The sequence below is a fragment of the Sorex fumeus genome, unplaced genomic scaffold (assembly GCF_029834395.1).
Source record: "Sorex fumeus unplaced genomic scaffold, SorFum_2.1 ptg000078l, whole genome shotgun sequence".
Taxonomy (NCBI): Eukaryota; Metazoa; Chordata; class Mammalia; order Eulipotyphla; family Soricidae; genus Sorex; species Sorex fumeus.
The window spans coordinates 8,147,490-8,172,832 of record NW_026606135.1 but is presented as its reverse complement, the minus strand read 5'-3'; the positions used below and the strand labels follow the sequence as shown (position 1 = coordinate 8,172,832).

The following is a 25,343-nucleotide window of genomic DNA, read 5'->3' as shown; positions in this document are numbered from 1 at the left end:
GTATGGTGTGAAGTAGGGATCTGGGTTCTTTTTTTTTTTTTTTTTTTTTGGTGACTAACCAGTTTCCCCAACCCCATTTGTTGAAGAGGCTTTCCTGGTTCCACTTCATACTATTTGCTCTTTTGTCAATATACCTGAGTATTTGCCTCTAGGCTCTTAATTCTATCCTATTTCTCTGAGAATCTGTCACTATATCATTATCACACTATCTGATAACTATAGTTTTATAATATAATTTAAAGTTAGGGAATGAAAAGCTTCTCATTCCCCCACCCCTCTCTCACCGGCCAGGATTTCTTTAGCTATTTGGGTGTTTTTTTTATTGCTACATATACACTTAAGCAGCATTTGATCTATGCCTTTCAAAAATGTCAGTTATTTATGACAGGAATAAGCATCCCAACGGGGAACCAGAATAGAGCCAGAGACTTGCTTCTGGAGTTCAACCTCATCCAGTCTGATTTCTAGTCTGGCAGAGAAGTGAACAAGCCAGATCTTGAGTGAAGGAGAAGATATGCAGAGCAGGAAGCATGACCTGGGGAACAAGTGCAGATTTCCACTGGTCTATTACCTGGACTCCCAGTGACCACAGACAGGAGTATGCCAGAAACACTACTTTCAAATAACAGTAGAGACCCAACTTTCCCCATCTAAATGCTGATTTGATACAGAAAATCTGATGCAAGAGAAAATCTTTTAAGTTTATGGGGGAGGACCTTTATAATTAATTCAGTTTCTCAGCTTATGAGAAAGTTAGACTCATGCTGTATAGCAAGACAAAGTATTTGAATTAAGATCATTTGAAATTAGATTGTTTTTCTTGGTAGAATCACATGCAGTATTTTCTAGGAAAACCAGAGTATTTACTTTCTCAAATTTTTATCATTAACTAAAAGATGAGCAGCTTCATTGTGTTGCCGGTATGTTACCCTTCTTATGTCTTGGGTTTTATGTGGAACCTAAACTCAGATTTCTCATTGCTTCAAGAGGGAAATGTCTTAAGTTCCTATTCTTACTGTTTCATTTTAAAACAAATGAGGTGTTTTGTACACAAAAAAGGCAGAGGTGCAATATAAACAGTGAAAAGAAAGGCAAATGGTAGAATATTAGCATATGATCTTACTGATATGAAAAGACTATTTATAAATATTTATGTATGCAATGCGCTTAGATAAGAAAATCATGTTTTGATGTATATGTTTTACAAATTCTTTTTAAAAAACTTTTCACAAAAGCATTTCTGGACTACAGCCAGAGATGCTCAGGATTCACTTCTGATAGTGCTGTCAGTGGGGGTTGGTTACATGCAAGACAAGCACCTTGACTCCTGTACTCCCTCTCTGGTCCCTGATTAGATCATTTTAAAAAAATACATTGCTAATAGGTATTATAGCCCTAATTAATAGTTAGGGCTATTGTGAATCCAGGCTAAAAACCAGGAAAGAGACTTTATCTTTTTAAGTCATATCATGTTGAATTATTATTTTTGCTACGAGTCACATATTGCTTTCTGTTACAAAAATTAAAATATACAAGTTTAAATTTTTAGCCACATATATATCATATTTATAAAAAATTATCTGGGGAGTTTTATGCACTCAGTTTTCTTACTCAAACCAATAGTACTCTTAAAAGGGATGGGAAATTAAGTCACATGGATTCTCAGGCACTTGATTAAGCTATTTCTGGGACAAAACAAAATGAGATAAAATGAAATGAAACAAAATAATGCAGATCACTTACTTAATATATTGACAAAATTAGTCCTGGGTTTTGCCATTCTACTTTAAAAAATGCACATGCTTCAACTTAAAATTTCATTTATGCATTCATTTTTAAATTTGATTTTATTTTCCCAGTTTTCTCCCTTTTGTTTCAATGAATGGGGGCATCACACACATACACAGTGTGGCACTCATTCAATTGCTTGTAGTACCGCCAAGGGTTACACTTCTGATTTAGGTGCTCACACACTTTGCCATGGTTCTTGTTGGGATCAGTTGTAGTTACTGGCATGTGTGCTTGCTGGGGGTGCGGGTAGGGGGGCGGTGTGTCATACTCTACTTGTGATGCACTGACACATTTTGATTGGTATTGTTCACTGGAAGTTGTACACTTTAGTTGTGAAGCTCACACTCGTGTTTGACTCAAGTTACACACATGCCTTTGGTGCTTGCACATTTTTGTCATGCTTGTTCATTGTCCCACAGAAGCAAGACAAGTGCTTTTGCCAGTGAACCATCTCTGGGGTTGCCATTTTGCCTATTCTTGATGACAGTTGACCTTTGTACTCTTTGTAGATCTATTCCTTTTTCCCTGATGTATTGAATCTGTCACTATTCTTTGACACTCCCTGGCTGCCTGTTTATTCATGTTACCATTCATTGCCTGTTTATGAATCCTTTATTATATGCCACATCCTGCATTTCATACTTTGAATTCTCAGAAGAAAAACTATGCTTATATAAATATATAAATATATACATTTGTGCAGGGAGAGACGATAGCACAGCGGTAGGGCATTTGCCTTGCACGCAGCCAGTCTGACCGGACCGGGTTCGATTCCTCTGCCCCTCTTGGAGAGCCCGGCAAGCTACCGAGAGTATCTCGCTCGCATGGCAAAGCCTGGCAAGCTACCCGTGATGTATTCGATATGCCAAACACAGTAACAACAAGTCTCAAAATGGAGACATTACTGGGCCCGCTTGAGCAAATTGATGAACAATGGGAGGACAGACAGACAGACAGGGAGAGGCAAATATAGCATGATTTACAAAATGCATTGTTGCTACCCACTTTGTAACCTAGCTGGACACAGGACTAAATTCTGAGGAATAAGTGAAAAGAACCAATATTAATGAAGAAATGTGTTGGTGTGGGTAGGGTATCCTAAGAAAAAGGGATGCCCTGAGGAGCTGAATTCTTAAGTATGAGTTGACAAATAACATGGGAAAAGCGGGTAGATGTTAATTTAAAATTATTTGCCTCAGTCCTTCAGCTGGACATGTGGCAAATTGACTTCCCTGCCCAACTTTATAGTGAGCCAACACTCTAATATACTACAGCCGATGAAATTAATGGCAGTAACAATTATTCTTTCTGATAGGAACATTTATCCATCTGTGGGTATAGGGCTGCCAAAACACTTTTTCCTGTTATGGGGATTATGGATGCATGTCTGACATAGAATTGTTTTCTTAGTCATTGTGAAGAAGAGCTTAGAGTAGTTTCAATGCATAGATGAGACAAGTGAAAAATAAATACTTGTGATTTTGGAGTTATTTTTTCATTAGAACATAACTTAGCTTCTTTCTTTCCTTTTTTTTTTTTAAATGTAGGAGTACTGCTATTTATTCAGCCATTGATTAAGCTGATTGAGTTGGGCATGAACTCCATATTACTTTTTAAAAAACATTTTTAAATTGGATATCCATGGGATAGACCATTAAAAAGCTGTTTATAATTGGGTTTCAGTCATACAGTTATCCAGCACCCATCCCTCCACCAGTGTATATTTCCCACCACCGATGTAGACTTACAATTTTTGTGCTTGGGTTTCAGTTATACAATGATTGAGTATCCATCCCTCCACCAGTGCTCATTCTTCACCTCCAGTGCTCCCAGTATCCCTCAAACCCCGCAACCCCCCCATCCCACCTCACCCCTGTAGCAGGGCATTCCCTTTTGTTTTCTTTCTCCTTTTGGGTACTGTGGTTTGCAAAGGCGGCATTGAGTGGCAATCATGTTCAGTCTATAGTCTGCTTTCAGCATGAATCTCTCATCCTGGGAGGATCCTCCCAATACCCTTTATTTGGTGCTCCCTTCTCTATCTGAGCTGCCTTTCCCCCCCAGCATGTGCGGCTGGCCTCCAAGCCATGGAGTGAACCTCCTGGTACTTATCTCAGCTATTCTTGGGTGTTAGTCTCCTATTTTGTTACTTTATATTCTCCAGATGAATGCAGTCTTTTTATGTCTGTCCCTCTCTTTCTGACTCATTTTACTTAGCATGATACTTTCCATGTAGTACCACTTGTATGTAAATTTCATGACTTCATATTTTCTAACAGCTGCATAGTACTCCATTGTGTAGATGTACCAAAGTTTCTTTAACCAGTCATGTGTTCTCGGGCACTCGGGTTTTTTCCAGATTTTGGCTATTGTTCCCACCACCAATGTACCCCATTTCCCTATCACAATCCCTCAATCCCCTCATCCCCCTGCCCCCACCCCAGCCTCCCTCTCTGGGAGGTACTTTCCTTCTCTCTCTCTCTCTCTCTCTCTCTCTCTCTCTCTCTCTTTCTCTCCTTTTCCTTTTGTAGCTTAGCTTCTTTCAACCAACATGGTATGTGAAACTAAGACACAAAAAGCAGGAAGAGGAAAGGAATGGCTTGCAATGATGTCGGAGCAAAAGGCCAAGGTCAGATGAAGGGTGCACCTGTTACTTCACTTTTCTGAGATATAAAACTGACTACTTCCCATAATTACAGGTGCCTCTTCTCTGCTCCCAACCGGAATCAGGGAAGCAACTCTCTTGCCTCCCAGATTCTGCCAGTCATCATACTGTGGAAAGTTAGGGTGTTCCTTCTCTTTGAGCAGGAGGAATACATGTTTGGTCACCCAAGACCAAGCCAAAAGTCAGATGTGTGTACCTGGAGGGAAAATTTCTTCAATCTGGAGAGGTTTTGGAGTAAAAGATAAAAAATTAAGTTCAGAAGTAAGTTTGGAGGAGCAGATGGAAAAGGACCCTGTGAAGATTGGGTATCCATGGAGTTAGCCATGTTTGGGTGGTGGATGACCCAGTGTAAGAGGCAACGGGTGCAGGTCTGTGGAAGTGTACTGGGTGAGTAGCCAGTATGTGCTTCTGCCCAGGAATCTCTTCATTCAAAGATGCCTTTTGAGCAGTCCAAACTGTGAGCGATTACTTGTAGTTCACTCCAGTCTTTGTTTACAGATTATAGAGAAGGTCTCAGGATGCTCAGTTGTCTACCCCCACAAGCTGAAAAAGTTGGCAATGTCATTTTCTCTCTTTGGGGATTCATGGTTAACCTAGTTAGAGTCCAGCTTAGGGAAAGAGAGGAGGAAAGAACAGTACAAAAATGCTGCCTTGGAGATGTTCATGGAGAAATGTTTAACACTGCAAAGAAAGAGATGAAGTGGCAGGTGTGATACAGGTAGTGCATAGGGAGGTGCTCTACTTGCTGATCTTTTATCCTCACTTCCAAGTCAGCTGCCTTTAGACAGGGACTTCAGGAGACAACCCCCAGTTTCTTACAATTGTGTTACACCTTTTGTGTGCAACTGCTATTTGCTTTATTCAAACCCAGTCTTTCATTTTTCTTTGTTGACAAGTCTCTGATGTTGCTTAGGGTGACATTGATTTTAGTAGAAGTATTTCCCGCCCCCCCCCCCCAACTTTCTTGGAGCTATGATGATCATATTACAGAGTCCAGACAAATGACATTGAGATAGTGGCAGACTTTGTTGGCTTTATCTTTTGCTCTTTTTTTTTTTCCCTGTCTTCCTGCCCATAACATAGAGATGTTATGCCTTTTGGAGGATAACTTTTAGAAGAAAATAAAAGACTACCAGGTAGCTGTGAAAAAACGTTTACAAGTAATCTTGGAGAGTTCCCTGATGGCATTGTAAAATCACAATAACTGTGCCAGTCAGTTAGCAAAACGTGCTAGTTGGGAACGCCCCAGAGCTAAACAAACCTCTATTTGAGTCAACTGCTTTAGTGAAGCTATTATATTAAACCCAAAGCATTCCTAAGAGGTACGCCCTCACTTATTTTATAAAATAATAATTTTCCTAATTTGCTATGACATAAGGAATTATGACTATGCCTCAGCTAAACCTTAAGTAATTGAATTTTTTTTCCTTTTTATCACTGTACATGGATGATTGTTATTTAGAATAATAACACTAAGATTGTAAAACTTCTGGAGTTATTAAAGATAATCATATTATGGTCAGTACACTATCTGTGCTTATGTATTGGAAATCTTCCTAATACAGTTTTGAGATTTTTCATAGTAAGGAATGGATATTAACTTTAGAATTCAAGTAAAGAAATATCTTATTCTCTAAGTAGTTTGGTTAAACACTATGTGTACACCTAATGATTTTATTTTGCTTACATGTTAATTTTTTTTTTTTAAGTTGTGATCTTTCAGGCTGGAGAGATAGGTCAATGGACTGAGTGTATTCTCTGTATGCAGGAGGTCTGCATTTGTCCCCCAAACTGCTTTCCTTTCACATGACCAACCTGAGTTCAGTCCCTGGCATTCCATATGATCCTGCCCACTTTGCAAATTGATCACATATCTCTCTCTTTTGATCTAGGTAGATCAGTAGGGGGACCCTGGTAAAGTACATTTGGGAAATAATAAAACTTAAGATTGCCTAGCCCTGAAATAGCCCAAAGGCAGGAAGAACACATCCCTTTGACATGCAAATCCTGAACTCTTTGGGGAGGAGAAACTGAGGCCCCACCCAGATCCTGAGATCTAAGGCCCCGCCCAGAGAAGGGTGTACCCTTCAGAAAAGAAGCTACCATGAATCTATGAGATTATGAAAAGACCATCAACAGTGCAAGGGATGAGCTTATAAGGAGTCCATCAACAGTGCAAAGCTTTCCTGCAACAATGCTGGATTAATTTTTATGCATACACAACATCAAAAGAAAAAAAAACATTTGGAGGAATTCAAAGAAATCTCCTCTTGAAAGTCCTTCAGGGCTTGCTCTCTCAAGCCTTTGTTCTTGCTTGAATAGTATCTCTTTGCTTAACTCTACGTATCTTCCCTTCTTTTTTTTTTTCTACTCTAGAGAAGTCCATGTTCTGTCCTGAATACATACTTCTTTCTTTTCCTCTCCTCATGTCTTTCTAAGAAAATATTGTTCAATAAAAACTATTTTGCTTCCCTATTTTGCCTCCTCCTGAAATTCTTCATTGTAAGGGGATAGGCAGTGCCACCCAGAATACCTGTGCCAAGTTTAGGACTGACTTACCCGCAAAGAGCAGTTCCCCACTTCAGTTAGAGTCCATGACTCACAAGAAATAGGGGGGCAGGGGTCTTCTCCCACATCATGCAGAACACTCAGACTCCAATTGAAGCTTAACAATTACCTCACGGGGCCAGAGAGATAACTGCATCTGTGCCTTGTTGGTATTCATAGCAGATGTTACTGCTCCTGACCCAAGCTGCGTATTTCCTGGTGACCAAAGTGGATGAAGCAGAGATGGAAGAACTCTTTTCTTGCATCTACCTCTTGCTTCTCACTTTCCCCAGCCACTGGCAACACCTTTTTGCTCATTACAAGAAAGTCATGCTGTCCCTGCAGATTGTATGGTGCCTATGGTCGTGCTCCTGAGACCTCTGTTTGCAGCTTTTTCTGGTTTAGGTTCCTCCTGTGACTCACTCAGTCTTTCTTCTTTCTGGGTTCAGATAAGCTATGTTACAACATGCTCTTTCATCTTGTCCCCTATCCCCCTTCTTGATCAATTCTTGTACTTCTTTAAATTCTTCTACAATACCTAACTTTGCTTTAAAAGAACCTGGGGAATTTATTTCCTTGCCTTTATCACCATTCTGTCTCTATTGCCTAGAGCAGTAGTAGAATATAGTAGGTCTTCAATAAATCTCATAAAACACAGGAATGAGTGAAATAACTTCAAATGATGCAACAAAGAAAGGGAAAAGTAGTTTAGAAGCAGAAACACTGATGTTTTAATCAAATCTATTTCTGGTGATAAAGATTATGATTACTGATTATTTTCTATTCACTACCCAATATAACACGTCCTCAATTATTTCTTGTTAAAGATACCTTAATTTGTTCAGGCACTCCTTCTGCATATAACATTCATGGTTGTCTCATACTTGGTAATTGTTAAGCTTCACTATAATACTCATGCTTGTCTCATATTTGGGTCTGTGATTGTTCTAGAAATGAGTATGTGATGAATTTCTTGTAGGTGAATGAGGACCAGGGGTCTGCTGAGAAGGCCATCTTGGGTAGGTTTCATTGTCTTATGAGAGATTATTATGAAGAAATTCCCTTCCTCACACACACAATTTTACTGGCCTTTGTTTGCATATAATGCTTGTACTGGCAATAGTCAGGCCTATACATCTAGGCGGAGCCCTTTGAGAGTGGCTCCCATCCTCCCTTCCTCCCTATCTCCCCCAGCACCACTAGGAGAGGCCCTTATAAAAAAAGAAGATGAAAAAGAACCCGGCCCCTAATGATGTTATTAGCTTGACAAATGAACTATCTTGGAACTGTCTTATATAGTAACATCCTATTTGGAGAGATAATAAATCATTCTCATTGTTTAGACCATTTTCAGCTGGATTTTCTGAAAAATTTTCTCCTCCCAGCCAGATGTATTTAACTGATACCATGTTGTAACAAATTCAAGTGAAGCAGCCTTCAGAAACTAGCCTTCTGTATCTGTCAAAGTACAGAAGTCAGAACTAGAGATCTTGTGCTAGAATAGTGTGTTAGGAATGAGTTACGTACACATCAGCACAAACTAAATGCTCAGTATTTAATGGAAGAATAATTCCCAAAAAAGAAAGAATATCTTGAATCATTAATGTAATTGGCATAAACTTTGAATTACAAATATGAGGAAATCTGCTGAAAATAAGGAAGATGCCAGAATATATATATATAGACTTATTTTTCCTCCCCCCCTCATATATTGGGATGAAGTGGGTGCTCCTCCAGTCTGTTCTGTTGACTGGGAAGGGTGTTGTGTTTTCCTGGCAGCATGAATGATTTAGTGACATGGGTGTTAACCAATCAGAATCAATAAAATGCAATAAGACTTTTTCTGAGTCTGCTGGGTGAGACTCAAAGCACCAACTGAACTGTCCACAATGTAACTAGAATATTTTGGCAGCCATGTTACCATCCACTGAGCTTCAGAATGAAGCAATGTAGTTGACTGTAGAAATAAGAACTGAAGGGAAGCTCTATTCTAGAGGAATAAGTTGAAGTCTCTGATCAAGATATGATGACAATGATTTTTCTTTATTTGCCTTTACCTTTGCCTTCTTGCTTTTATTTAATCTGATGGTTTTCTTATCTCTAATGGAAAGGAAGATATAGATTGAACAGTAGATGTGAAAAGATTAAAAAAAGTTTTCAGCTACTTGAATAAATGTCATATAGAAAAATTGATAATTATTCTCAGTTGCTCTAAAAGAATGACATCTATGAATAGGAATTAATTAAAAGGCATTTTATCCTTCACTTAATAAACATCTTTTAAGTAATTCAATAGTTTAACTGATTCAAGCAGTTGTGACTTTTCTATCAATAAAAGGAGTATAAATACAAGCTCTTGGTGCTCTAAATAGGAATTAACTTTTAAACTCTTTCCAAGTAGACTTTAAATGATTCTCTTTTAAATAAGACTTTAAATTAGTGGACAGAAGGGGTTGTATGACAGCGTGGATATCGGCGTGCTTTGTAAATGATGGACTAGAAAATTTGTTTTGGTTAAGTGGAGGCACTTTAAAGATTTTATCTGTAAAACCCAGTTTTGAATTTTCTTTGCTTTTGAATAAGGACAGTGTTAATTTCTGAGCATTAGCGTTCTCATTTGTAAAGTGGGGATAAAAACTACTATCGACTCCAATGCCATACATAAGCATTTATCTTAGAATCTAGCATGTTACACACTCAGTAAATGTTAGCTAGTATTATTTAAATGCTCTGAGTACATTATACAGAAAAGGTCTTTGCTCTTTTTCTTTGATTTTAGTCATTTTGGGGAAAATAGATATGCCAAATTTTTCTAAATTTATTTAAAACAGGTTGGGTTTTGGGTGTATGTGAAATGTCATTTTACTCCATATAAATAGAAAATAACTTTATCAGCTATGAGTTTTAAATATGGAAGGTTTTTGCTTTCCTTTTTTTTACTACCAGGACATTTAAAAACTGGCTAAGGGAAATAAGACAATATAAATAGCTATGTACTAAAGTTGTGGTTTTAAAAATGACTAATGTGTTAAAGGAGGGAGAGAAGAGTAGGAGAAAAATCTTCAGCTCATTGATTTATTTCATGTTTCCTAGAATGAAAGAGTAACATCTCAGTTAGTAGACTCCATAACCAATGACTCATATTGGCTGCTACTACTGAACATAAAAATCATTTCAACCAAGTAGGATAGTGCCACTTTAAGAAAAACAATAAAAAGATGCAGGGTCAGAATTATATACAGTGGGTAGGGTGCTTGCCTTGCCTGTGCCAACCTAGGTTCAAAACCCGAAAGCCCGTAAGGTCTATCAAGCCCAAGTGAATCCTGAGTGCAGAATCCCGAGCACCATCATTGTGGCCCCAAAACTAGGTAGACAGATACATATGAGAATATAGGACTAGAATGAAGTGACAATATATAACCAGCAATTAACAAATACTCATTTTATTTCTTAAAATTATTTAGTAGATAGAGTAAACTTTGTATTTGCATGATGTAATGATATCATGTGGGGTTCTAATTTTAGGAATTTGTTTTCTTAATGCTTTTAATGTTTGATTAAAGTTTAGGATGTTGTTGAATTATTTTATAGTAATTTTAAAGTATTATATGATTAATTTCCCATTGAGAAGTCATTCTAAATATTTTTATACATACAGTGATTTATAATTGTCACAAATTTAAAATAATTGTTTTTGTTTTTTCTTACTTAGGCAGTTAATCATTTAAAAATACTTTTTTAAAAAAAATTTCTTTCTTGGCAGCCTTTCTCTTATAGTCTATATGAAGAATTTAAATTATATTCATTTTGTTCACAGAACTAACTTTTGGTGTTTGTTAATTTGCTGCCAACTACTTTTATTCTGATTTGTCTTTTTTTTCCTTTAGTTTTTAGGATATAATTGAAAAAATTCTCCTTTTTTTGGGTTGGAATACATTATATCATCAGTTTTCACTACTTATTTCGCTTTCATCTATTTATTCTCACAGTTTTTTAAGGTACATATTTGGTTATAATTGTATAGACTAACAATTGTTATTCTTTAAACATTAAGCCTAGCTGCTGGGGGATAGTATAATGGGTAAGCATTTGCCTTACATGCAGCTGGCCTGGGTTCGATCCCTGGTATCCCATATGGTACTCTAAGCACTGCCAGGAGTAATTCCTAAGTGCTAGAGCTAGGAATAATCCCTGAGCACTGCCAGTTGTGACCCCAAAACAAATAGAAAAGTTTAAGCCAGAAAATTTATTTTTCAAGTTTGTGTTTATATTTATCTTTATTTCAGTGAAAATATAGGAACATTTGTGATAAGGCAGATCTGATAAGCAAATCTAATTATTTCTTTATGGGCCATGCCCAAGTGTACTCAGGGCTTACTCATGGCTCTGTGTTCAGGAATCACTCTTGGTGGTGCTCTTGGGACTTTATGTAGTGCCAGAGATAAAAAACCAAAAATGCAAAAACAAAAAACTAGGTCATCTTCATTCAAGGCAAGGGCCTTCCCTATTATACTATCTCTCTGACTCTAGATAAGCAATTTGTTTAGAAAGAAAACACATTGTAATTGTACATATATAATCACATTTCAGTTTGAGAGTTGATTGCTTTGGGGCAAGATTAATGGAAATGGGTAAGTTAATTACGAATTATCAACACTAATAAATAGAAAAGAGAGTATGACAAAAATTTAGTGCATAACTTCATTAACTCATGTATAAAAGGGAAATGGTGTTTTCAAAGTAATAAATACAGAGACATATCTTATGCAAAGATATCTATAGATGCAAGCTCCAATATATAAGAATGAATTTGCTATATGTGATATTCTTAAAGTAGGAGTAAAATGATACAAATAGGAACCAGGGCAATAGTACAGTGGCTAGCACATTTACCTTGCATGTGGCCCACCCAGGTTTGATCTCTGGCACCCCATATGGTTTCCTGAGCCCACCAGGAATAATGCCAGGAGTAAGACCTGAGCATTGCCACGTCTGGCCCAAAAACAAACCAACAAGAAAAAGACATTAACAAAAGAATTACAGTTGTGCAGAACTTGAAGTACATGAAGAAAACTTATCTTTTCTGTAAGGATGGCTCAAGGACATACATTTGCACACATTGACAGTCTTCAAACTTAAAATGATCTGTTTACCAACCCAGCATAGATTGCCATAGACTGCAAGATACATGGATTTTGTTGTGTTTCGTTCAAAACTATATCCGCAGTGCTTTTTCTTTTAAAAAAGAAAGGGGGCTGGATCGATAGCATAGTGGCTAAGGCATTTGCCCTTGCACGCAGCTGACCTAGGTTCGATTCCTAGCATCCCATATGATATCCTGAGCACTGCCAGGAGTAATTCCTGAGAGTATGAGCCAGGAGTAACCCCTGTGCATCACCGGGTGTAACCCAAAAAGCAAAAATCAATCAATCAGTCAATCAATAAAATTTATAAAAAGAAGAAGAAGAAGAAGAAGAAGAAGAAGAAAGAAACCAGATGTATTGTAGATATTCAGAAAGTGTTTGAGTAAAATGAGTAAAAATGGTATCAAAGTGAAAATAGGTTCCAGTGACCCTTCAGATTCTTGTGTATGTGTATTTGGCTTACTCCTCGAATACTACAGTGCTAAATTAAAATACTAAGGGAGGAATAGACCCATTTATAGTAAGGAGGTGATGTGCTTAGTAGCACATCTAGCTTTTATTACTATGTACTAGTTAGGATAATGTGATATTTATATGCTATCTGTATTATCTATTGTTGTGTAATGAGCCATTTTGAAAGCTTATTTTTATTTATTACTGTTCTAGTTTTGTGGGTCAGGAACTTGGATAGAGTTTGTGTGGGTGGTTCATTGACTTCAAATGGCATCACTTGGACTCATTCACTTGACTGCATTCAACTTGATTAGGGCTGAATAGGAAGGCCAAGAGAACTTCAGTCAAGTTTTACTTTTCAGTTCTCTTTCCCACAAGTTAAACACATTTTGCTTGGGTTTCTCGATAGCATATTTGTCTTGTCAGATGGCTTCTAAGGAGTTTCCTAAGAGTGAACGTAGATGCTTTATGTCTCTTTAGGTTTATCCCCAGTGTTATTATTTCCCCCCTGCTGTTGGCAAAGGCAGCAGCAGAAGTCAGAAGTCCAGCCTAGAACTGAGAGGGAGTCTACCTTTTCAAGAGAAGGGTGGCAGAGAATGTATGACCAGCCATCTTCAGTTCATGCTACCACCAGATTGCATACAACTCATTTCTCTGAAGATTTACTTCTGGATGAAAATTTAGTTTAGAAGCCATGTAGTACTATTATAAAACCAATATTTTCTCTTTAACATTTTTTAGTATAGTAGGTATAGTAGGTAGGGTGCTTGCTTTGCACTTGGGTTTGATCCTGGTAGCACGTATGATCCTCCGAGCACCCCCAGGAGTGATCCCTGAGCACAAGAGCCGGGAATAATCCCTGAGCAGTGCCAGGTGTGCCCTCTAAATAAAAGAGTAATAATAAAAATTTTAGCTCAAGTTTTATACTATTTACCAAAATTTTGGTAAATTTTTGGCTTACTATTTGCCTTTTCATCTTTCTCTTTCTGAGAAAGAAAATTGGTTGAAGAATTCATATTTATTATAAGTTTGGCTATAACTGAAGTAATTAGTAACAGTATTGCTCAGGGGCCATTATTAATCTCTTACATTATTCATCTTCATGGCTTTCTGAAAAAAATCTTATCTTTTGATTTCGATAGTAGACATAGAATTTTATATGTTTAATTAGATGAATAAAAGTCTGAGTTGATTGAGAAGCCTTATGTTTTTGATTGAATGATAGAAAATTTCAGCAAAACCCAACTCTGATATGATAGAATATACACAAGGTTAGTTTAGCTAGAGTGCATATTTGTAACATGTGCTCCTTTAGAAAATTTTCTGTATTGGTAGATTTTGTTTTCACAATGTATTGTGCTACACAAAATTATAATATGGTTCAAGATTTTCTTTCCTTTATATGTCTCTGGATAATCCCCTCTTCTTGAATATCAATGGGCCTGATCTTATGAGTTGAGTGCTCTTCTGTGAGTATTTCAGAGATTGAGATGTAAAAACATATTCAAGGTTGCCTTGAAGATGCAACCTCTGTGATTTCGCTAGCTATAAGGAAGTGGGTTCCAAGTACATGAATGACTTGTACTTGGGAGAGTACCTTGAACCTCATGCAATATGTAAGCCCTGACCAGCCATTGATCTTAGTAAGATCTTGAGTAGAAATGCCAGCTGAATTGTGTTCAGAATTTTGACCTACATAGCTGTTGAGAGTATTTACAGAATTGATGCAGTTCTTTTTATTTTGTTGTTGTTTGGTTTTTGGCCACAACCAATGGTGTTCAGGAATTGCTCCTGGTTCTGTGCTTAGGGATCACTCCTGGTGATACTCAGGAGATTATGTTTAGTGCCAGGGATGAAACCTGGCTGCATGCAAGGCAAGTGCTCTACTCATTGCATTATCTTTCTGGCCCCAAGAACAGGAGCTACTTTAAGCCAAGTGATTATGATTGCTAATTCTGTAGCAAAAGTAAACTAATATAGGAATTGGGAGTGTGTGCAGGGACAAGATGGCTAATAAGGCAAAGATCCTAGAGCACTCCCACAGACTTAACACAAAGAATGCATAAAACCTAAATTAAACATATTCTCAGTGTGAGGAGCCGTACTGAGAAAATCCACAGGAAAATACAGTCACAAATGCAGGGACATTAGCTGCTGCAGAACATGGAATTGTGTCTGAATTCAGGCAGTATTTCACCAGCATTGGGGGGAGGGAAAGTTAAGAAGAGACAAAAGCAAAAAAAAAAAAAAGTCAAATAAGCTGGCACCATACTTAAAACGCCAGGCAAAGGTGGGTATCACCGGGAACACAGACTTTATAAAAATTCAGCTTTATGCCTGCACCTTCTGTAGTGGGAGAGCCTGGGATATGGCAGGGAAAAAAAAGCACAATGTGATATTGCTTTGGGCCATTCATGGCTGAGGGAGGTAAGAGAATGTTGAGTCTCACCTACTAGGCATTCCTATTGCTTGTACTGGAAAATAAAAATACCCAAGCAGCTACTGAGATCAGCTCACAGAACAGCAGAGCCACAATCTTCAGCCACTGCCCAAGCTGACCACATCAGCTATTAGACTCAGCAGCTGTGAACTCTGGACCAGAGCCTATGCCAACTTGGTTCTGTAGCAGATAAGGGTGCTCATGGCCACAAATCCCCATTATATAGGTGCACACAACCAAAACTCAAAGCCACCAACTTGGTACTGTAAATGTGAGGCTCTGGTCACTGCCTTTAGGACAAGTGTGATGAGAGAATGGAAGAATTTAGCTATTACAGTTTAGGGGCTCAAAAACTTGGGAAGGTCTTTAAATGCACCAGAACGTTGTAAATTCCCTGAAGAGACTTTAAAGCAACCATGATATTGAAGTTCAGTGAATTAAAGATATCAGTGGGAAAGACCCAGAAACAAGCTTGAAGAAAATTTGATAAAGAAATTAAAACAAATAAAAACACTCCATCTCATCCTAACAGAAATGAAAGGACTCTAAGAATATAGTAAAGGTAAAGGTAAAGGCCCTCCCGTTGATCGTCGATTTGCTCGAGCGGGCCCAGTAACGTCTCCATTGGAGACTTTGTTGTTACTGTGTCTGGCATATCGAATACTCTCGGTAGCTTGTCGGGCTCTCCGAGAGGGGCAGAGGAATCGAACTCGGGTCGGCCATGTTGGCCGCTTGTAAGGCGAACGCCCTACCCACTGTGCTATCACTCCAGCTCAATTTAAAAGTATGGTAGCAGAGTTTCACAGCAGAGTGGAAGCAGCTGAAATTTGATTCAGTGACTTCAAAGACAAGGTAGATAACATCATCATTAAAGGAGAAGGAAAAAGTTTTTTAAAAGGACAAGATCCTAATAAATACTTGGGACAACATTTTAAGAGAAACAGTTTCTACATAGTAGACACTTCATAAGGAGAGAGAAGAAAGAAAGGAAAGGAAGGGCTCATAGAAGAAGTAAAGGCCAAGAACTTCCATTATCTGAAGGAAAGGTGCACTCATTCAGGAAAACAAAAAAGGTACAAACAGAATAATAGAAAAAATATTATAATAAAATGTCAAGAACCAAAGATACATAGTCTTCTAAAAGCAGAGGGAAGCCAAGAATCTCATATAAGGGAACTATCATAAGAATCATTAGATTTCTTATATGAAACTCTACCACAAGGGAATATAATTATATTCAATGCACTGAATGAAAATATCTACCAAGAATTCTCTATCCTGTCAGGTTAACACTCAGACTTGAGGGAGTGTTAAAAATATGTTCACAGACAAATGGCTAAGGGCATTTGTTGCCTCTAAACAAGCTTTGCAAGAAATACTAAATGGTCTTCTATAAAAAGCAAAGAAACCTTATTGGGTTTAATAAACTAGAAAGATACATGAAAGTTATCAAGTGAGTAAAGATGGGGAGTAAGTAAATGGAGTCGGACTTGAGAGCTTTAAATTATCTTTGCATTTGAAAGGGGAAACAGTCTTAAAACTTCAGGGGTTAAAAACATGGGAATGTGAAAGTAGAAGGAAGTATAAAGAAGAGGCAAATATAATTAGATGATTTCATAAAAGGCAGAGCCTGGCAAGCTCCCCATGACATATTCGATATGCCAAACACAGTAACAACAAAGTCTCCAATGGAGACGTTACTGGGCCCGCTCGAGCAAATCGATGATCAACGGGAGGGCCTTTACTTTACTTTTACTTACATAAAAGGCCACTATCAAAACACAGGCTGATAAAATAAGAAAGACTAAAGCGACAGTGTCAGTTGTTAAAAATCCCACAAGATTATCTTGGGAATGTGGCAACACATTACTTTATATCAATAATTTTTCTAAATTTCAATGGATTGAATTTCCTTAGCAAAATGAACAGAGTGTTTGGATATATCAGGAAACCAAATCCAATTTTATGTTCAGACAAATGTTTTAAGACAATTATATAGGTAATGATAGATTAAAATAACAGTAACAGGGATGGCCATACTTGTATCAGAGCAAATAGTATTCAAACTAAAGATGGTAATAAGAGGATGACATTACTAATTAAGGGATCAGCAAATCAAGAGGACTTAAACTCATTAATATATATGTACCAGACGGGCAGAAATAGTCATAAAAGTATGCTAATAGTGCTGAAGAGCCATATAAATGGCAACACAATAGTAGTAGGAGAGTTTAATATCCCATTATTGTCATTGGACAAATAACCAAACTAAAAAATAATTAAGGAACAGAAGTCCTGAGACTGGAGAGCTAGAACAGAGGTCCGGCTCTTTCCTTGCACTGAGCCAATGTGGGTTTGATCCTCAGAACTTCAGATAGTCTCCTTAGCCCAGTCAGAAGTAATCCTTGAGTACAGAGCCAGGAGTAAGCCTTGAGCACCAATGAGAGTCTTTCCACACACATCCCCAGCTCCAAAAATTTTTTTAAAAAAAGAAAAGAAACGAGTCCTAAAGGAGGAATTGAAAGAATTGGGATTAATAGATATGTATAGGTCCCTCCATTTCCCAAAAACTGAATACACATTATTGTCTAAGGCATATTGAACATCCTCCAGGCTAGATTACATTCTTGGGCACAATTTCAATGTCCATAAAGTCATAAAATAAGAAAGCATATCAAATATCTTTTCAGACCACAATGCCATGAAAGTAGAAATTATCTATATAAAAAAAAGCTGGGGGGAAATCCTTTTGAAACTGGACACCATAATATTAAGTAACCCTTTGGTCAAAGAGTAAATCAAATAAATAATACAAAAGATCTTCAAGATGGGTAATAATGAAAATAGAAAACTATCAGAACCTGTGAGACATGACGAAAGCAATACTATGAGTGTCACACATAGCAATACATAGAAAAAAAGGGAAAAACCCAAATGAGTAGTGTAATTTTCTAGTTTGGGAAACTACAAAAAGCATAAAAATAAAATAAGTAGAAGCAAGGAAATGTTAAAATTTAAAGCAGAGATCAATAATACAGAAATCAGAAAAAAAAAGATGTCAGTGAAACTAGGACCTGTTATTTGTTTTCCTGAGAAAACAAACAGATTTACAAACAATTAGGTAGACTCATAAAAAAAAAAAACAGAGAGAGAAGGGGGCCATGGAAATAGTACAGTGTGTTTTTCTAAGTGTGCAGCAATATTTTAAAGCCTAATACTCCAAAAATCTCTGTGTCTTTGAGTATTTCACCCAGTTTTTCTTAACCTCCTAAATTATATTGCATAGCACCAAAACTCAGGAGTAGCCATTTAAGTAAAAAATATTATATGCAATTTCTATACAGTTAGTATGGAAGACAGACAGCAGAGTTCATTTGCTTTAGATTTCCCCCCTATGCAGATTATAACTTCCTAATCTTCTTTTTCTCTAATCCCCAATTTTAATGGAACCCCTAATGTGAGTTGCATACATTTCTCAAAAATATAATACTTTGGCGCTTTCGGCGCTTTTTGACATTTACTCTACTTTAAATATTGTGTGTATTTTAAAGTTAAATTCTGAAGACTTTATAAGCTCCATGCTTTGTAATTAACACTGAGTATAAAATGTTAGTGTGACAAATATTAGCCATGTACATTAGGGAATAATCAGAATCAATCTAGGTAGTTTCGCCCCCCTCAGCCCCTTCTTCAAAGGTAAGATTTATACTATACAAGATCTGGATGAATGAATGTATAATTTGAACAAGCACTTCCCTGAATACCAATATTACTTTATATAGTAATTATGGGATTTTAAATGCCAATGAGTTCAGCTTCCTTTGTGTGAATGTATGAATGTAGTAAAACACTTTTGACAAGTTAATCAAATAAAGCAATCTGAGATTTAATTATCAGCTTTGGAAAGATTTTATGAACCAGGTTGTCTCTGTTGGCAAAATCACTTAGGTGGCTTAGGAAATAACAGAATCCTTTTGAATTTTTAATTTTGTTCTTAGAATAAAATGGCTTTTAAGATGCAGTTAAGAATTAATCATGAAAAAGGTTACAAAAAATTTAAATCTAATTAAATATCTATAACTCGGATAAAATTACTATTAATATTTTATTAGATGTTCTTGGAGACACCTGAGTGAACACACACACATTGAGAGAAATACTTAGATTTATATAAAAAACATACGCCACTCTTGTGGGCTTTGTCTTTTAGGCTAGTTGTGATAGTCTGTCTACTTTTTTGTGGCTTTCATGTCAATAAATGGACATATACAATTTAGTATACTTCAGTAAATAGACAGAGTAGATTGTATCTTCTCTCTTGGAGCCTTAGTTAATATCTTCGTACATTAGTCATCTTGAACCTATACAATTATATTCTTGTTATTGTTGTGGTGGGACACACGAGGCAAGGGACACACGAGACACTATTGAGGTGGGTGGGATGCAGAACTACATCAGGTTGTTCTGGGGGGAACCCTGTGGTACTGGAGATAAAAACTAGGGCTTCACAACAGCAAGTCATGTGCTCTACCCCTTGAACCCATCTCTGATCTTGTACAACTATATTCTCATGATAGATTCTTAGAAATTAAATTACTTAGCCAAAAAGGAGATGTTGGTGTATATTAACTAACAAACTGTCCTCCAGAGCTGTTATTTTAATTGAAAATATCACTAGCAAAAGTAAAGTGGGTGTTTTCCACAATTTCCCAATATTGTTCTCTTTCTTAAAACTTGACAAGTGACCAAATGCTCTGGTAAGCACTTGAAATTTTGTATTTCTTTGGCTATGAATGCATTTGTTGATATTTCCAAGTGCTTATTAGATACTTAAATTTCTTTTTTGTTAAATAAAATTAACTTTTGATTAACCAAATTAACTTTTTCAATATTTTTATAGCAATGATTGTCTTTTTCTTATTGACTTCAAAGTGAATACTGGGATAGTATTAGTTGGACTTTATATTTATTGTTTCATTTTATTTCTATAGTTTTTAACTCTCGCTATTAATGTGGAGATTTTCTTTTTATGGGACCATTCCCCAAAGTGCTGTGGGGAAGTTTAGGGGGGGTCAAGATTGATAGTACTTAGGGTTTGAGGCCAGGAAAATTGGCAGCCTCTAGTCCAGAGGTGGAGATCATCTGGCCCACACCTTATAAATTCATGTAGCCTGACCCTAGTGGTACAGACATGTGTATTCCTCACTGGTTGTCCACAGTCCTTCTGCTTATATTGTATGGCTCATGAATGATGTTATGAATATCAAATGACCCCTGGTTTTATTTTCTAATCTCTGAAGTCCAGTGCCACACCTGCCAAGGCTGTGGGAAGGGAGCATAAAGTGACAGGGATCAAACTTAAGAGAAAACTTAGCACTTTTATAACACTGGAGTTTTTAAAAGGTTGTGGTTCCTCCATGCCTCAACCCACTGTGGGTTCAGCTACTCTCTTCTCTTGCTGCATAAAATGAATGTATGTCCTGGCCGTTTAAAAATTCTCTTCTTTATTTAGGTTCTGTACTTAAATTTTCTAGGCACCTTAATTTTTTCAGTGAACTATTTTCTCCCACATTATTTGCAATTTTTATTATATTTAAAAATTTTTCTGAATTTTATTTTCAGACACTTTAAATTTGCCCTTATTCTTTTTTTCTAATCACATTTCAGTTGCTTTTAGCCTTGAAAGGTCTCATCCAGAAGACTGAAGAAGCAAATATAACTTTCTTACTGGAAGTTGTGACTTGAGATCTTTGAAAAATGGACCCCTAAATTAGGACAAAGGTTTTGGTATATTCTATACTATGGAATATATTATGAACTCGAATATTCACGAAGAACTGAATTTTGCTCCATCTCCGTCACTGAAACAGAAGATTAAGTATAGTAGAGTGAATATGGGTGCTGTTCTTATGAGATTTCCTAATATTCTGAGATATCTTTTAGTTCTTGGTTCATCTTCCAGCATCAGTCTTTATTATCTTTTGTATAAGTTTTCAGGACAGTGACTAGAACTAATTAACCCTGTAGATAGAGATTCCTGTTTCAGTAGGGAAAATGTGAAGCAATTGAAGGAAAAATTGAACTGATTTTCACAGAAACAGGAGTTTACCAGGTTGTAGAATCTACGCTTGTTAACTTTTTGTATAATCCCACAATAAAAGAAATCTTACTTTCGTGTTATAAGCAACCCTACTTCATCTACCTGTTTTATTGTAATTAACCCTACTTCTTCTACCTATTGCTCTTAAATTCCCATCATCAGCACCCCCACTTCACCCTTACCCCAGTAAGTAGGAGTAAGATGGTCTAACAATGCCATCTGCTGGCCACCAAGAAAATGGTGAGAGCTCACCTCTTCCTGTTGAACCTTCAATCTGGTTGGTGTCTTGGGAGCCAGACCCGGACTTGGGAACCAATGGTTTGTCCCGATAATTACAAAGACTAGATAATCAAAATTCAAGTCCTCAGAAGGACTTCGCAGTGGAGCTGGGAAACAAGGAGACAAAAAGGGCTGCATCCAAAGATGCTGATAGAAGTGCAAGGATGGATGCAAAAAAAAAAAAAAAATCTGCAAAGTTCCAGAAGGAAATGCAGATAGAGCGCCTGAATCAAAGAAAGACAGAATCCCCCTCCCCACTCCCGTAGCCTAAAACTGAGGTTTCAGATGATTCCACATTAGACCAAGCCTGCTTCCTATTTCTCTTCTCTGACTTTCTCTTCATCTTGTCTTTTCCTTCCTCTGTCCTTGTTCCCTCTCAACTTCCCTCCTTTCTGTTTCCTTCTTTTTCACCTCTTTCTTGCTTTCGGAAATACCTTTCTCTTTCTCATTTATTATTCTAGTAGGGAACCAACACATACTCCTAATTACAGTTGATAATTGTAGGCATAGTACACTTGGATCAGCTTTATTAAGGAAAAAGGAAGGCAATAGTTATAAATGAAGAAAGTGTGCTTGATCTTTGGAAAAATAGGGAGTTCCTTTTGCATTATCTTGAAGTTCAGTCTCAGATCAGCCACTTGACTTGCATTCAAGACTTTTGTCTCTTGTTCACTGCTATCGCTAAACATTTAAAACGGCACTTGGTGTAGAGCTCTATCTAATAATTTCTAAAAAAATGAATTAATATTCTTTTTTGCAAAGCAAATCTAGCTTATGCCTTTTATATTATTTCAGTTTGCCTTTTGGAAATATTGCATTATTCATCTTAATTGTGAAGGTGTCACTTTTTTTTACCTTTGTCGACTAATTTAAGCAAAGTTCATAAGGATATTTCTAGTAGAAATTACAACTTAAACTCTGACAGACTTTCAAATAATAAAATAACCTGTTGATACTTTTGGGACTCTGCACCTTTTCTTTTCATGCTTCAAGTGTATTTGTGTTACATATATAAGTTAAGAAAACAACAAAAATGAGCAGCATCTACTAGTTAGGACTTCTTAAGTTCTTTGTATGCTTCCTTTAAATGCAGAGGTAAAAACAAAATTGAAAGCTGAAAACTATTAATCATTTGGTAAAATTTACGATTTGTGTTTTCTCTAGTGAGTATTATAAATCTTTGGTAACAAGATGGAGAAATATTATCTTATAAAAGTGAACATAGAAAGTGTTGGGTTTGACTAATGCTCTTGTGGTCCTCAAGAGAGGAGAACAAAGCAGTTGTTTCTATTTTATAGATGCTTCTGCTGGTGTTACTCTAGTGTGAGAATTTCCTAAGGGTTAAGAAATGCTCACTGGCAATGCCAAGTCCCTGAATTTCCTACATATCACACAAATCTCTGTGATCTCAGAGAAATGTTTTGGCAACCGTTCAAAAGGAGTTCAGATGAATTAAAAGCTGGTTAGAATGTAGAGAGCTTGGAAGACCAGTGGGAGATACTCATATCAGAGTATAACCTGAGGATGTTGTCACAATGTCCCACATCAACTTTGACATTTTGTTTCCAACCAAACTTCATGGGAGTAGTCATGGGGGCAGGGCGAGTATTTAATTTTGAAGTTCATTGATACGTGAAATGTGAAAAAGCTTCAACATGAAAATGTATGGACTGACATTATGGGCAGAGGTCACTTGGACGAACCCCTGACTCTGTATGGTTGACTGTGACATGGAAAAACGTAGGTGACATTTGCAAGCCTTGGTTTTCTTTTCTGGGTGATGGGAGTCATTGTGTCTCTTGAGAAGAGCTGTTGTGACAGTGAATCTGTGAGCTCTAAAGCCTAGTGCCCAGGTCGGGGTAATTCCTGGTTGGTTAGTTGTTGCGATCAGAAGCTTCACCTGTTTGCGTCCTTTATGTCTTCCAGGTACCTTGGGATCACCAGACCCCTGACCTACCCCGTGAGACAGAACGGAAAATGCATGGCGAAGATGATCATCTCTGTCTGGCTGCTGTCGGCTTCCATCACTCTGCCTCCTCTCTTCGGATGGGCCCAGAACGTCAACGACAACAAGGTGTGCCTGATCAGCCAGGATTTCGGCTACACCATCTACTCGACCGCCGTGGCGTTCTACATCCCCATGTCCGTCATGCTCTTCATGTATTACCGCATCTACAAGGCTGCCCGCAAGAGCGCCGCCAGGCACCGCTTCCCCGGCTTCCCCCGCCTCGACGGGCCCGAGGGTGCTATCTCCCTGCACAACATGGGAAAGCTGAAGGATGTGGAGGAGTGCGCCAACCTGTCCCGGCTCCTCAAGCACCAGCGGAGGAACATCTCCATCTTCAAGCGGGAACAGAAAGCTGCGACCACCCTGGGCATCATCGTTGGAGCCTTCACGATTTGCTGGCTGCCCTTCTTCCTCCTCTCTACGGCTCGGCCCTTCATCTGCGGCACGGTGTGCAGCTGCATCCCGCTGTGGGTGGAGAGGACATTCCTGTGGCTGGGATACGCGAACTCTCTCATTAATCCCTTTATCTATGCCTTCTTCAACCGCGACCTGAGAACCACCTACAAGAGCCTGCTCCAGTGCCAGTACCGCAACATCAACCGTAAGCTCTCCGCTGCAGGCATGCACGAGGCGCTGAAGCAGGCAGAGAGGCCTGAACGCCCCGAGTTCTTGCTCTAAGGTAATCGATCCTTTGGTTCGTTTGTCACCCAACCCCCAACCGCATCACTCTGTTCAACTCTTAAACTTTTTATTTATTTATTTATTTATTGCTTTTTTTTTGGCGGGGGTGGGGTGGGGAGGGCCACACCTGACATTGAACAGGGTTTATTCCTGGCTCATGCACTCAGGAATTACTCCTGGCGGTGCTTGGGGGGACAATATGGGATGCTGGGAATCGAACTGGGGTTGGCAGCTTGCAAGGCAACCGCCCTGCCTTCTCTGCTGTCCCTCGAGCCCCTAAAACTCTGGAACTTTATCACGGAAAATTTTCATATTAGATTTGAATTCAAAACACTATAGACTCCCATCCCATCCTGATATCAGTAGGATTCCAAACGCCATTCTGTGAACTTAGATGGGAAGAGGAGACTTGCTGATGAATTGCAGTTGATGTGATCAATGACATTTTACATAAAATAATACACAAAGAATATCCACATGACCTCCTTCTATCCCCCTATTGTTTGACATTAGTTAATTGCTGTTACTCTTACATCCACTAACAACTCCCCCCCCCTTTTTAATACCTCATACTTCACTGATACATTATTCTTTTGAGGAAGGATGTAAAGTGATCTTTCTAACATGCACTATAGTCGCACATGTTTAAAGGACACAGCCTGAGGCAAAGTAGAGTGGTTGGTGTGGGTGGACCCCAGATGGAGGAAGGTCTTGAAACTTACAGTACTTTTCAGTCAATATTGCCTGCCATATTGGGAGTTGAGAACTGACTGTTGTTGAGTTTTGTTGAATGTATTTAAGAGTCATTTATGTCTGTCTTGGAAGCAAATACAATAGGGTTTTGGGATCTGGAAGAAGAATGGAAAGAGTCAGTGGTTATTAGAAGATGAAATTTCAAGGGTAACCCACATGTTGATGAATTTGACAGTATAAAGGTTAAAGGAGACAGGTTAGTAGTAGAGTCAGTGTTGGGTCTAAAAAAGATTTTGCTTTAATTTTGAGGTAGAGAATCCATTTTCATGTTTGAAAGCATGGTGAAAGTTTAGAATGAGAAGGCAGAAAGTGCTGGTGAGAGAGAGAGGACAGATTAGTGTTGGAAGTGAGAGAGGAGGAAGCACTCATTTTCATTGAACCTACTGGCTTCAAAGGACCAGAGACCACTGCACCTCAGAGGAACTACTCCAGCCATCCCATCCAGTCTCTCCCTTTGACAGTAAAGGCCGCAAATAACTAGAGAA

The 25,343-nt window shown here is 37.9% G+C and overlaps 1 protein-coding gene across 1 annotated transcript in view; it reads left to right on the top strand.

Annotated features, from left to right (window-relative positions):
- HTR7 (5-hydroxytryptamine receptor 7) overlaps positions 1-24,103 on the top strand; it is a 77,871-nt gene extending 53,768 nt beyond the window's left edge. The window contains exon 2 of the mRNA XM_056130389.1: positions 23,343-24,103. Coding sequence (XP_055986364.1) covers positions 23,343-24,102 — 760 coding nt within the window. The 3' untranslated portion in view covers position 24,103. The remainder of the gene's footprint in view (positions 1-23,342) is intronic.
- Positions 24,104-25,343: the final 1,240 nt, after the last annotated feature.